Source organism: Coregonus lavaretus (genome assembly GCF_964263955.1).
Source record: "Coregonus lavaretus genome assembly, contig: HAP1_SCAFFOLD_1005, whole genome shotgun sequence".
NCBI lineage: Eukaryota > Metazoa > Chordata > Actinopteri > Salmoniformes > Salmonidae > Coregonus > Coregonus lavaretus.
In genome coordinates this window covers 21,772-36,555 of record NW_028158651.1, presented here as the reverse complement: position 1 = coordinate 36,555, position 14,784 = coordinate 21,772, and the positions used below count along the sequence as shown (strand labels likewise).

At 45.8% G+C, this 14,784-nt stretch overlaps 1 protein-coding gene across 1 annotated transcript in view; it reads right to left on the bottom strand.

Annotated features, from left to right (window-relative positions):
* The window catches only part of flt4 (fms related receptor tyrosine kinase 4), an 81,341-nt gene that overhangs the window by 48,929 nt on the left and 17,628 nt on the right, over positions 1 to 14,784 (bottom strand). Inside the window, exons 3-8 of the mRNA XM_084197952.1 lie at positions 6,768 to 6,904; positions 6,008 to 6,176; positions 3,960 to 4,099; positions 3,242 to 3,413; positions 2,901 to 3,018; positions 2,412 to 2,590 (exon numbers count right to left, since the gene is read on the bottom strand). Of these exons, the coding sequence (XP_084054078.1) occupies positions 2,412 to 2,590; positions 2,901 to 3,018; positions 3,242 to 3,413; positions 3,960 to 4,099; positions 6,008 to 6,176; positions 6,768 to 6,904 (915 nt within the window). The remainder of the gene's footprint in view (positions 1 to 2,411; positions 2,591 to 2,900; positions 3,019 to 3,241; positions 3,414 to 3,959; positions 4,100 to 6,007; positions 6,177 to 6,767; positions 6,905 to 14,784) is intronic.

The window sequence follows — 14,784 nt, the reverse complement described above, 5'->3', positions numbered from 1 at the left end:
ACTACACCGCTGAGAGTGTGTGTGTGTTTAACTACACCGCTGAGAGTGTGTGTTTAACTACACCGCTGAGAGTGTGTGTGTGTTCAACTACACCGCTGAGAGTGTGTGTTTAACTACACCGCTGAGAGTGTGTGTGTTTAACTACACCGCTGAGAGTGTGTGTTTTCAACTACACCGCTGAGAGTGTGTGTGTGTTTAACTACACCGCTGAGAGTGTGTGTGTTCAACTACACCGCTGAGAGTGTGTGTTTAACTACACCGCTGAGAGTGTGTGTGTGTTCAACTACACCGCTGAGAGTGTGTGTTTAACTACACCACTGAGAGTGTGTGTGTGTGTTCAACTACACCGCTGAGAGTGTGTGTGTGTTTAACTACACCGCTGAGAGTGTGTGTGTGTGTTCAACTACACCGCTGAGAGTGTGTGTGTGTTTAACTACACCGCTGAGAGTGTGTGTGTGTTTAACTACACCGCTGAGAGTGTGTGTGTGTTTAACTACACCGCTGAGAGTGTGTGTGTGTTCAACTACACCGCTGAGAGTGTGTGTTCAACTACACCGCTGAGAGTGTGTGTGTTTAACTACACCGCTGAGAGTGTGTGTGTTCAACTACACCGCTGAGAGTGTGTGTGTGTTTAACTACACCGCTGAGAGTGTGTGTGTGTTTAACTACACCGCTGAGAGTGTGTGTGTGTTTAACTACACCGCTGAGAGTGTGTGTTTAACTACACCGCTGAGAGTGTGTGTGTGTTTAACTACACCGCTGAGAGTGTGTGTGTGTTTAACTACACCGCTGAGAGTGTGTGTGTTCAACTACACCGCTGAGAGTGTGTGTGTGTTCAACTACACCGCTGAGAGTGTGTGTGTGTTTAACTACACCGCTGAGAGTGTGTGTGTGTTTAACTACACCGCTGAGAGTGTGTGTGTGTTCAACTACACCGCTGAGAGTGTGTGTTTAACTACACCGCTGAGAGTGTGTGTGTGTTTAACTACACCGCTGAGAGTGTGTGTGTGTTTAACTACACCGCTGAGAGTGTGTGTGTGTTTAACTACACCGCTGAGAGTGTGTGTGTGTTCAACTACACCGCTGAGAGTGTGTGTTTAACTACACCGCTGAGAGTGTGTGTGTGTTCAACTACACCGCTGAGAGTGTGTGTTTAACTACACCGCTGAGAGTGTGTGTGTGTTTAACTACACCGCTGAGAGTGTGTGTGTGTTCAACTACACCGCTGAGAGTGTGTGTGTGTTTAACTACACCGCTGAGAGAGTGTGTGTGTTCAACTACACCGCTGAGAGTGTGTGTGTGTTCAACTACACCGCTGAGAGTGTGTGTGTGTTTAACTACACCGCTGAGAGTGTGTGTTTAACTACACCGCTGAGAGTGTGTGTGTGTTCAACTACACCGCTGAGAGTGTGTGTTTAACTACACCGCTGAGAGTGTGTGTGTGTTCAACTACACCGCTGAGAGTGTGTGTGTGTTTAACTACACCGCTGAGAGTGTGTGTGTGTTCAACTACACCGCTGAGAGTGTGTGTTTAACTACACCGCTGAGAGTGTGTGTGTGTTTAACTACACCGCTGAGAGTGTGTGTGTGTTTAACTACACCGCTGAGAGTGTGTGTTTAACTACACCGCTGAGAGTGTGTGTGTGTTTAACTACACCGCTGAGAGTGTGTGTGTGTTTAACTACACCGCTGAGAGTGTGTGTGTTCAACTACACCGCTGAGAGTGTGTGTGTGTTCAACTACACCGCTGAGAGTGTGTGTGTGTTTAACTACACCGCTGAGAGTGTGTGTGTGTTTAACTACACCGCTGAGAGTGTGTGTTTAACTACACCGCTGAGAGTGTGTGTGTGTTTAACTACACCGCTGAGAGTGTGTGTGTGTTCAACTACACCGCTGAGAGTGTGTGTGTGTTTAACTACACCGCTGAGAGTGTGTGTGTGTTCAACTACACCGCTGAGAGTGTGTGTGTGTTTAACTACACCGCTGAGAGTGTGTGTGTGTTCAACTACACCGCTGAGAGTGTGTGCGTGTTTAACTACACCGCTGAGAGTGTGTGTGTTTAACTACACCGCTGAGAGTGTGTGTGTGTTTAACTACACCGCTGACAATAGTTTGACGGTGATCCTCCTATGCAGCAGGTGCTGTTGTTTATTTGTAAATGTTTCTTGTTATTAGTTTATTTCTCTATTTGTTACCCTTGACGATGAGTGTGATGGTGATGGCGATAGTTACCGCTGACGATGAGTGTGATGGTGATGGTGATAGTTACTGTTGACGATGAGTGTGATGGTGATGGTTACAGTTGACAATGAGTGTGATGGTTATGGTGATGTTTACCGTTGACGATGAGGGTGATGGTTATGGTGATGGTTACAGTTGATGATGAGTGTGATGGTTATGGCGATGGTTACCGTTGACGATGAGTGTGATGGTGAGTCTCCTCTCCAGCAGGGCGGCGGTGTTCTTGAGGAGGACGGTGTAGTTCCCAGCATCCTCAGGGTGAACGTCTCTGATCTCTAAGGCATGGCGCTGATGGAGACGCATCCTGTTGAACTCTGGACGACGGCTGATCAACTTATCACCTTTATACCTGAGAGAAGATTCAAACAAAAAGGAATACAAAGTTGAACTTGATGTAGCAAACAAGTACTATTAAATACATGCACCAGAAACAGGGTACACTTTGGGACTTGTCAGATCGATATCAGCAAGCTAGAATAGCTAACTGCAGCTGATTGGCTAAACACAGAATGTCAGCATGCTGTTCTCTGATTGGCTAAACACAGAATGTCAGCATGCTGTTCTCTGATTGGCTAAACACAGAATGTCAGCATGCTGTTCTCTGATTGGCTAAACGGACATCAATGTTCCATGTCAGATAGTTAACATGATGGTCTTACCACTGTATGTCAGGTGTGGGGTATGCTGACACCTTGACTAACAGTTTTAAGGACTTCTGTCCTAATGTTGCCTCGATGACCGGGCCGCTCCTGTAGTCCAGGCTGATGAATGGCTTCTCTGCAACAGGACACACACACACACACACGCACACGCACGCACGCACGCACGCACGCGCAAACGTAGGAGGGCAAACATTAGCAGAGAAGGTTTGGTGAAGCATACTTGCGTAATAAGAAACCGAAAGACTTAGGCAAGATCTCTTATTACCTAGGCTTTAGCTCAGTGGGCTAACGCAGTCTTTTGGCACACAGAAGGCCCAGGTTTCAAACTTTGTTCTTACCATGCACTATGACTTGGGTTGCCAGATCCTGTATTTTCTCCACAATGATGGCAGAGCAGGTGTAGGTGCCGGTGTCGGTGACGTTGACGCTTTGGATGGTCAGGATGCTGACTGCCTCCGTGAACCGAGGGAGAGAGTTACGCTTGTGCACTATGCCCACTGTACTGTTCATCTAGAGGTGGGAGAGAGGGAAAGAGAGAGAGAGAGAGAGAGAGAGAGAGAGAGAGAGAGAGAGAGAGAGAGAGAGAGAGAGAGAGAGAGAGAGAGAGAGGGGGGGAGAGAGGGAGGGGGGGGAGAGAGGGGGGGGGGGAGAGAGAGAGAGGGAGGGGGGGGGGAGAGAGAGCGGGAGAGAGAGGTGAGAGAGAGAGAGAGAGGGGGAGAGAGAGAGACTGAGAAATTTAAAGACATATAAACAAGACAGTCTATACTCATATATCCATCTATTAACCTAGTTATTAACCTTTGTGACATCTGCTGATGTAAAAAGGCCTTTATAAATACATTTGATTGATTGATAGTTCCTCTTAATCCAAGCTACATATAGAAGCATATAATTAAATGCCCATCTCTGGTCGTATTTCAGTCAATTAGCTTAATCTGAGCAGCAGCTACACTGATCTCTTGCCATAGGTTCTAGTCCATTCAAATGTAGGTTTTTTTCCCTAACATTTACCTGGATCTCCGTAAAGTGTGCAAACTATGCTTTTCTCTACCGTACCTGTTTTCCAGGATAGGACCACTGGAACTCGACGGGCGTGTCAAACTCTACGGTGGCGGTACAGTTGAGCGTCAGGGCTTCCCCCGTGATCAGCTCCACCGAGTCCTCGGGATACAGCTTGACGTCGTAAACCTGACTTCCTGTCGGGGGGGGGAAGTGAGAGCAGTCACCGCGACACCACCACAGTGACGTCCCGGTGTACGACAAACAGAGCTGGCCCAGAGAAGCTGAGTCTCTTTGGCTGGCCCAACCATGTCCCTGGCCGCTGGCACCGTTCCCATACTTTTAACTCACATCCTCACTTTCTCTCTTCCTTGAAGTAATTATCTATGTACCAACATTGAGTCAGTGAAAGTTGCATTGCTTTACACCTATCCAGTCATTACAGATCAGTGATTACTTCAACTAAGGGAGGAAGGGTGGTTGAACTAAGTATTTGAACAGGGCACAGCCATTGTTTTTGGCTGGAGTGGGCTAGCTGTGTCGACTCGAGGCTGAGCTAATCTGTAGAAATGTCCACCTTTCAAACTGTCGCCCCTAATCTGTGAGGACTTGATAGGGGAAAACAAACGGTCTTAATCCAGTCCTTTCACCTGTCATTAGGAAAACGTTAAGAGTATTAGCGCCCGGCCAAGATCTTTCTAATTGTGAAACTTAAGTTTTAGCGCTCTGCTCTCATTGGAAAAAATGAGGAATCTTAAAAACTCTGTGTGACGCTGTATGAAGGTGATACTGTATTTGTACTGGGTGTGAGCTAGCTAGCTAGCGTCTGTATGAAGGTGATACTGTATTTGTACTGGGTGTGAGCTAGCTAGCTAGCGTCTGTATGAAGGTGATACTGTATCTGTACTGGGTGTGAGCTAGCTAGCTAGCGTCTGTATGAAGGTGATACTGTATCTGTACTGGGTGTGAGCTAGCTAGCTAGCGTCTGTATGAAGGTGATACTGTATCTGTACTGGGTGTGAGCTAGCTAGCTAGCGTCTGTATGAAGGTGATACTGTATCTGTACTGGGTGTGAGCTAGCTAGCGTCTGTATGAAGGTGATACTGTATCTGTACTGGGTGTGAGCTAGCTAGCTAGCGTCTGTATGAAGGTGATACTGTATCTGTACTGGGTGTGAGCTAGCTAGCTAGCGTCTGTATGAAGGTGATACTGTATCTGTACTGGGTGTGAGCTAGCTAGCTAGCGTCTGTATGAAGGTGATACTGTATCTGTACTGGGTGTGAGCTAGCTAGCGTCTGTATGAAGGTGATACTGTATCTGTACTGGGTGTGAGCTAGCTAGCTAGCGTCTGTATGAAGGTGATACTGTATCTGTACTGGGTGTGAGCTAGCTAGCTAGCGTCTGTATGAAGGTGATACTGTATCTGTACTGGGTGTGAGCTAGCTAGCTAGCGTCTGTATGAAGGTGATACTGTATCTGTACTGGGTGTGAGCTAGCTAGCTAGCGTCTGTTTGTCTTAACGCTCCATCTGCGTAAAGAGTGATGACGTGATGGAAGGCTGTTTCCTCAGAGCCATGAGTCTGTTTCTGTTGGCCCGGGCCGGTGGCTAAAGGTAATCTCTTCAGGACTGGACTGAGAGACTCTGAGAAGTGAGTCCCAAATGGCACCCTATTCCATGGTCAGAAGTATGGGAATAGTGTGGCATTTGGGATGCAGTTTCTGAGAGGTGAGTGATCTCATACAATAACACTGGGACTCCAGATCCACAGGTCTCACAGAGTTCAGTCTCAACCAGACATTTAGACAGCAGGCAGAAAGACAGCCATGAGTGCTGAGCGCTTCTAAGAATCGTTGTCTCAGTTCTCCCTTAATTAAATTACCCTCCTACTCTTTATTTTATAAATATGTTGTAATGTGTCCTATGTTTCCCACTTTAGACCGTTGAGAGTGGGATCTCTAATGCTATAGAGAGACATGTAGTATGTAGATACTCAGGCCTCTACCTGTACTAGTAGTGTATACTAGGTAGAGTGTGTGTTCTGGTAATCTTTTTCATGCAGGGTGGCTGTGTACTAGGTAGTGTATACTAGGTAGTACATAGTTACCTGTGGAGTGCACCAGGTAGAGGATAGAGCGGTACTCTATCCCTTGTAGGGTAGCTAGGCAGTAAAACCCGAAGAGGAAAGGTATAGAGTCTAAGGTCTGTCTAGGGATGGACCAGCCTCTTTTACTGTCCCACACCATCCCCTCATCCTCCAGACGATGCGTCTGCCACTGGGGAGAGAGGAGAGGAGAGAGGGATGAGGAGGAGAGAGTGAATGAGGAAAGGAGAGAGTGAATGGGGAGAGGAGAGAGTGAATGAGGAGGAGAGAGTGAATGGGGAGGAGAGAGTGAATGATGAGGAGAGAGTGAATGAGGAAAGGAGAGAGTGAATGGGGAGAGGAGAGAGTGAATGAGGAGGAGAGAGTGAATGGGGAGGAGAGAGTGAATGATGAGGAGAGAGTGAATGAGGAGGGGAGAGTGAATGGGGAGGAGAGAGTGAATGGGGAGGAGAGAGTGAATGAGGAGGAGAGAGTGAATGAGGAGGAGAGAGTGAATGAGGAGGAGAGAGTGAATGGGGAGGAGAGAGTGAATGAGGAGGAGAGAGTGAATGGGGAGGAGAGAGTGAATGAGGAGGAGAGAGTGAATGGGGAGAGGAGAGTGAATGAGGAGGAGAGAGTGAATGAGGAGGAGAGAGTGAATGAGGAGGAGAGGATGACTATTGTGAAAATAAAGAGAATGGATGGAGATTGGTGAAAAGAGAGATGGAGAGAAGAGAAGAGTAGAGTAGAGAACAGCCGAGAGAGAGTGAGAGAAGGTACCAACCAGATAAAGTGTGACGTTGAGGTCGGGGACAGTGACTAGACAAGGTACTGTGATGTGAGTGGAGGATCCTGTTATGAAGATGGTCTCCAGGTCATTGTTGCTTCCTCTGTTTCTCCTGAGGAAAGGCTGCTCCAGATCTGGAGGAAAGGAGACAGGACAGTCAAGTCAGTCAGAGGACAACGACAGAGAAAATATACAATATACAGTACAAGTTTAGAATGAAGACAATCAGTTGATCGTGATCGTTTGTGTTACCGCTTGGCTGGAACAAAAGTCTTTACATACAACCCTTAGGGATTAATAAAGTATAATAAAATCTAACTTCATCTAATCTCACCAACCCTCTGTTTCTAAACAATAGCCAACCCATGGCATATAACAGCCTCTAGGACCCTGCAGAGTGTCATTATAAAGTATATTATATTGTAATCTAGTAATTCCCTCCTAGCGCCACAATGAGCCAGATGTTTCACCAGATGTACAGTGGGGGAAAAAAAGTATTTAGTCAGCCACCAATTGTGCAAGTTCTCCCACTTAAAAAGATGAGAGAGGCCTGTAATTTTCATCATAGGTATACGTCAACTATGACAGACAAATTGAGAGAAAAAAATCCAGAAAATCACATTGTAGGATTTTTTATGAATTTATTTGCAAATTATGGTGGAAAATAAGTATTTGGTCACCTACAAACAAGCAATATTTCTGTCTCTCACAGACCTGTAACAACTTCTTTAAGAGGCTCCTCTGTCCTCCACTCGTTACCTGTATTAATGGCACCTGTTTGAACTTGTTATCAGTATAAAAGACACCTGTCCACAACCTCAAACAGTCACACTCAAAACTCAACTATGGCCAAGACCAAAGAGCTGTCAAAGGACACCAGAAACAAAATTGTAGACCTGCACCAGGCTGGGAAGACTGAATCTGCAATAGGTAAGCAGCTTGGTTTGAAGAAATCAACTGTGGGAGCAAATATTAGGAAATGGAAGACATACAAGACCACTGATAATCTCCCTCGATCTGGGGCTCCACGCAAGATCTCACCCCGTGGGGTCAAAATGATCACAAGAACGGTGAGCAAAATGATCACAAGAACGGTGAGCAGAAATCCCAGAACCACACGGGGGGACCTAGTGAATGTCCTGCAGAAAGCTGGGACCAAAGTAACAAAGCCTACCATCAGTAACACACTACGCCGCCAGGGACTCAAATCCTGCAGTGCCAGACGTGTCCCCCTGCTTAAGCCAGTACATGTCCAGGCCCGTCTGAAGTTTGCTAGAGTGCATTTGGATGATCCAGAAGAGGATTGGGAGAATGTCATATGGTCAGATGAAACCAAAATAGAACTTTTTGGTAAAAACTCAACTCGTCGTGTTTGGAGGACAAAGAATGCTGAGTTGCATCCAAAGAACACCATACCTACTGTGAAGCATGGGGGTGGAAACATCATGCTTTGGGGCTGTTTTTCTGCAAAGGGACCAGGACGACTGATCCGTGTCAAGGAAAGAATGAATGGGGCCATGTATCGTGAGATTTTGAGTGAAAACCTCCTTCCATCAGCAAGGGCATTGAAGATGAAACGTGGCTGGGTCTTTCAGCATGACAATGATCCCAAACACACCGCCCGGGCAACAAAGGAGTGGCTTCGTAAGAAGCATTTCAAGGTCCTGGAGTGGCCTAGCCAGACTCCAGATCTCAACCCCATAGAAAATCTTTGGAGGGAGTTGAAAGTCTGTGTTGCCCAGCGACAGCCCCAAAACATCACTGCTCTAGAGGAGATCTGCATGGAGGAATGGGCCAAAATACCAGCAACAGTGTGTGAAAACCTTGTGAAGACTTACAGAAAACGTTTGACCTGTGTCATTGCCAACAAAGGGTATATAACAAAGTATTGAGAAACTTTTGTTATTGACCAAATACTTATTTTCCACCATAATTTGCAAATAAATTCATTAAAAATCCTACAATGTGATTTTCTGGATTTTTTTTCTTCTCATTTTGTCTGTCATAGTACCTATGATGAAAATTACAGGCCTCTCTCATCTTTTTAAGTGGGAGAACTTGCACAATTGGTGGCTGACTAAATACTTTTTTTCCCCACTGTATAAATCTGAAGCATCCGCTTGGCGTTTCCATTCACTACCAAATATGGTAGAGAGAGGAAGCCCAGTGGCTGGCAGTGGCAGAAGATGGAGCGAGATGGTTTTTGACTGACATTCTGCTAATTTTCGCATCTATGAAACATTTGATCTCAATACAGTTTTCTGTTTGTTACGAACAGAGTGGGCTATGTTTTGTAGACTTTACCCTTTGCCAAAGATTCTAAAAAATTGCGTTGTTTAGAAGGAGTGCAAGGGCTAATTGAATCATTGCAGACACGCACTTCACAGAGTAGGCGTTCCCTAACAGAAATATGCAAATACATGCTAGAGCGCGCCAATAGGCTCTCGCCAGCTCGTACTTGGCTCTGCCCACCTCCTTGCTTCTTCACCTTGCGGGATCGTCTCAGACCAGCCACCCAGACAGCTGATGAAACTGTGGGTTTTGCACAACCGAAGGATTTCTGCACAAACTGTCAGAAACCGTCTCAGGGAAGCTCATCGTTATGCTCTTTGCTCTTGACCTGACTGCAGATTGGCGTCGTAACCGACTTCAGCGGGCAAATTCTCACCTTTTGATAGCCACATGTCGCAAGGATCTGTACACAACACCTGGAAGCTGAAAATGTTTGTTCAGTGTATATTTTTTGTAGCTGTCTATTTACCACCACAAACCGATACTGGCACTGACACTGCACTTAACGAGCTGTATAGGGTCATAAGCAAACAAGAAAATGCTCAACCAGAGGTGGCGCTCCTAGTGGCCGGTGATTTGAATGCAGGAAAACTGAAATCCATCTTACCTCATTTCTACCAGCATGTCACCTGTGGAACTAGAGGAGACAAAACTCTAGACCACCTTTAGTCCACACACAGAAACGCATACAAGGCTCTCCCTCGCCCTCCATTTGGCAGATCTGACCATAACTCTATCCTCCTGATTCCTGCTTACAATCAAAAACTCAAACAGTGACACACTCAATACGGAAGTGGTCCGATGAAGTGGATGTTACGCTACAGGACTGTTTTGCTAGCACAGACTGGAATATGTTCTGGGATTCATCCAATGGCATTGAGGAGTATAACACCTCAGTCCCCAGCTTCATGAATAAGTGCATTGACAACATCATCCCAACAGTGACCGTACCTGCATATCCCAACCAGAAGCCATGGATTACAGGCAACATCCGCACCGAGCTAAAGGCTAGAGCTGCCGCTTTCAAGGAGCGGGACTCTAACCCGGACGCTGATAAGAAATCCCACAATGCCCTCCGACGAACCATCAAACAGGCAAAGCATCAATACAGGACTAAGATCAAATCCTACTATGCTGACGCTCGTCGGATGTGGCAGGGCTTGCAAACTATCACGATTACAAAGGGAAACCCAGCCGCGAGCTGCCCAGTGATGTGAGCCTACCAGATGGGCTGTAAATGCCTTCTATGCTCACTTCGAGGCAAGCAATACTGAAACATGCATGAGAGCACCAGCTGTTCCCGACGATTGTGTGATCACACTCTCTGTAGCTGATGTGAGTAAGATCTTTAAACAGGTTAACATTGACAAGACCGCAGGGCCAGACGGATTACCATAATACATACTCAGAGCATCACAAGGCCTCAGGACCAGACGGATTACCATAATACATACTCAGAGCATCACAAGGCCGCAGGGCCAGACTGATTACCAGGATACATACTCAGAGCATGCTGACCAGCTGGTAAGTGTCTTCGCTGACATGTTCAACCGCTCCCTGACCCAGACATAGTCCCTGTTCCCAAGAACACCAAGGTAACCTTTCTAAATGACTAGGAGGAAGGCCCTAAAAATTGTAAAAGACTCCAGCCACCAAAGTCATAGACAGTTCTCTCTGCTAACGCATAAGGAGCGGTACCAATGCACCCAACTGGAACCAGCAGGACCCTGAACAGCAACTACCCCCAAGCCATAAGACTGATAAATAGTTAACCAATGGTTTCCCAGACTATCTGCAATGACCTTTTTTGTGCTAACTTTTTTGACTCATCATATATGCTGCTGCTACTGTTTATTATCTATCCTGTTGTCTAGTCACTTTACCCCTACCTACAGTATACTGCTGCTACTGTCTATTATCTATCCTGTTGCCTAGTCACTTTACCCCTACCTACAGTATACTGCTGCTACTGTCTATTATCTATCCTGTTGTCTAGTCACTTTACCCCTACCTACAGTATACTGCTGCTACTGTCTATTATCTATCCTGTTGTCTAGTCACTTTACCCCTACCTACAGGATACTGCTGCTACTGTCTATTATCTATCCTGTTGTCTAGTCACTTTACCCCTACCTACAGTATACTGCTGCTACTGTCTATTATCTATCCTGTTGTCTAGTCACTTTACCCCTACCTACAGTATACTGCTGCTACTGTCTATTATCTATCCTGTTGTCTAGTCACTTTACCCCTACCTACAGTATACTGCTGCTACTGTCTATTATCTATCCTGTTGCCTAGTCACTTTACCCCTACCTACAGTATACTGCTGCTACTGTCTATTATCTATCCTGTTGTCTAGTCACTTTACCCCTACCTACAGTATACTGCTGCTACTGTCTATTATCTATCCTGTTGTCTAGTCACTTTATCCCTACCTACAGTATACTGCTGCTACTGTCTATTATCTATCCTGTTGTCTAGTCACTTTACCCCTACCTACAGTATACTGCTGCTACTGTCTATTATCTATCCTGTTGTCTAGTCACTTTACCCCTACCTACAGTATACTGCTGCTACTGTCTATTATCTATCCTGTTGTCTAGTCACTTTACCCCTACCTACAGTATACTGCTGCTACTGTCTATTATCTATCCTGTTGTCTAGTCACTTTACCCCTACCTACAGGATACTGCTGCTACTGTCTATTATCTATCCTGTTGTCTAGTCACTTTACCCCTACCTACAGTATACTGCTGCTACTGTCTATTATCTATCCTGTTGTCTAGTCCCTTTACCCCTACCTACAGTATACTGCTGCTACTGTCTATTATCTATCCTGTTGTCTAGTCACTTTATTCCTAGTTAAATCTACATCAATTACCTCGTACCCCTGCACATCGACTCGGTACTGGTACCGCGTGTATATAGCCAAGTTACCGTTACTCATTGTGTATTAATTATTACTTTTATGACAATTTTCTCTCCCTCTCTGCATTGTTGGGAAGGGCCCGTAAGTGAGCATTTCACTGTTAGTCTACACCTGTTGTTTACGAAACATTTGGCAAATAAAATGTGATTTTGATTTTGTCATTTGGGACAGTGTATATGGTTTTTACAGCGTGAGGCCTCAGATAGAATCGACTAGACTTCACAGCCATTTCTGTCACCAATTGACTATGATTATTTACATTCCTTTTTACCAGCCCTCAGACAGTAGTCATTACCAGAGAATAGCAGCATCCCAAATGGCATCCTATTCACTACATACAGCTGAAGTCGGAAGTTTAACTGTAGTGCACTACTTTTGAGCGGAGCCCTCTCTCTCTCTCTCTCTCTCTCTCTCTCTCTCTCTCTCTCTCTCTCTCTCTCTCTCTCTCTCTCTCTCTCTCTCTCTCTGTCTCTCTGTCTCTCTCTCTCTCTCTCTCTCTCTCTCTCTCTCTCTCTCTCTCTCTCTCTCTCTCTCTCTCTCTCTCTCTCTCTCTCTCTCTCTCTCTCTCTCTCTCTCTCTCAATTCAATTTCAATTTAAGGGCTTTATTGGCATGGGAAACGTGTGTTAACATTGCCAAAGCAAGTGAAGTAGATAGTAAACAAAAGTGAAATAAACAATAAATATTAACAGTAAACATTACACTCAGAAGTTTCAAAAGAATAAAGACATTTCAAATGTCATATTATGTATATATACAGTGTTGTAACAATGTGCAAATAGTTAAAGTACAAATGGGAAAATAAATAAACATAAATATGGGTTGTATTTACAATGGTGTTTGTTCTTCACTGGTTGCCCTTTTCTTGTGGCAACAAGTCACAAATCTTGCAGCTGTGATGGCACACTGTGGTTTTTCACCCAGTAGATAAGGGAGTTTATCAAAATTGGGTTTGTTTTCGAATTCTTTGTGGATCGCTGTAATCTGAGGGAAATATGTGTCTCTAATATAGTCATACATTTGGCAGGAGGTTAGGAAGTGCAGCTCAGTTTCCACCTCATTTTGTGGGCAGTGTGCACATAGCCTGTCTTCTCTTGAGAGCCTGGTCTGCCTACGGCGGCCTTTCTCAATAGCAAGGCTATGCTCACTGAGTCTGTACATAGTCAAAGCTTTCCTTAAGTTTGGGTCAGTCACAGTGGTCAGGTATTCTGCCACTGTGTACTCTCTGTTTAGGGCCAAATAGCATTCTAGTTTGCTCTGTTTATTTGTTTGTTATTTCCAATGTGTCAAGTAATTCTCTTTGTTTTCTCATGATTTGGTTGGGTCTAATTGTGTTGTTGTTGTTGTCCTGGGGCTGTGTGGGGTCTGTTTGTGTTTGTGAACAGAGCCCCAGGACAAGCTTACTTAGGGGACTCTTCTCCAAGTTCATCTCTCTGTAGGTGATGGCTTTGTTATGGAAGGTTTGGGAATCGCTTCCTTTTAAGTGGTTATAGAATTTAACGGCTCTTTTCTGGATTTTGATAATTAGCGGGTATTGGCCTAATTCTGCTCTGCATGCATTATTTGGTGTTTTACGTTGTACACGGAGGATGTTTTTGCAGAATTCTGCATGCAGAGTCTCAATTTGGTGTTTGTCCCATTTTGTGAATTCTTGGTCTCTTTCTTTCTTTCTTTCTTTCTTTCTTTCTTTCTTTCTTTCTTTCTTTCTTTCTTTCTTTCTTTCTTTCTTTCTTTCTTTCTTTCTTTCTTTCTTTCTTTCTTTCTTTCTTTCTTTCTTTCTTTCTTTCTTTCTTTCTTTCTTTCTTTCTTTCTTTCTTTCTTTGCATAATTCTGTACCTGTCTTCCCCAGCAGCTCAGAGCAATCAGTTCCTGCTGCTGAAACAATGGTTGGTATGTGTGATAGATGTGTTCCTGCCCCCAGTGGCCAAATACACAGACAGAGCAGAGACAATACATACAGCCTACAGAGTTAAACAACTCAACAATAAATCACCCCAGGTATGAGGAGAGGGGTGTTATGTTATTAGGAGGGAGGGGCGAGGGTCATGGCTGTGAGGAGAGGGGTGTTATGGTGTTAGGAGGGAGGGGCGAGGGTCATGGCTGTGAGGAGAGGGGTGTTATGGTGTTAGGAGGGAGGGGTGAGGGTCATGGCTGTGAGGAGAGGGGTGTTATGTTGTTAGGAGGGAGGGGCGAGGGTCATGGCTGTGAGGAGAGGGGTGTTATGTTGTTAGGAGGGAGGGGCGAGGGTCATGGCTGTGAGGAGAGGGGTGTTATGTTGTTAGGAGGGAGGGGCGAGGGTCATGGCTGTGAGGAGAGGGGTGTTATGTTGTTAGGAGGGAGGGGCGAGGGTCATGGCTGTGAGGAGAGGGGTGTTATGTTGTTAGGAGGGAGGGGCGAGGGTCATGGCTGTGAGGAGAGGGGTGTTATGTTGTTAGGAGGGAGGGGCGAGGGTCATGGCTGTGAGGAGAGGGGTGTTATGTTGTTAGGAGGGAGGGGCGAGGGTCATGGCTGTGAGGAGAGGGGTGTTATGGTGTTAGGAGGGCGGGGCGAGGGTCATGGCTGTGAGGAGAGGGGTGTTATGTTGTTAGGAGGGAGGGGCGAGGGTCATGGCTGTGAGGAGAGGGGTGTTATGTTGTTAGGAGGGAGGGGCGAGGGTCATGGCTGTGAGGAGAGGGGTGTTATGGTGTTAGGAGGGCGGGGCGAGGGTCATGGCTGTGAGGAGAGGGGTGTTATGGTGTTAGGAGGGAGGGGCGAGGGTCATGGCTGTGAGGAGAGGGGTGTTATGTTGTTA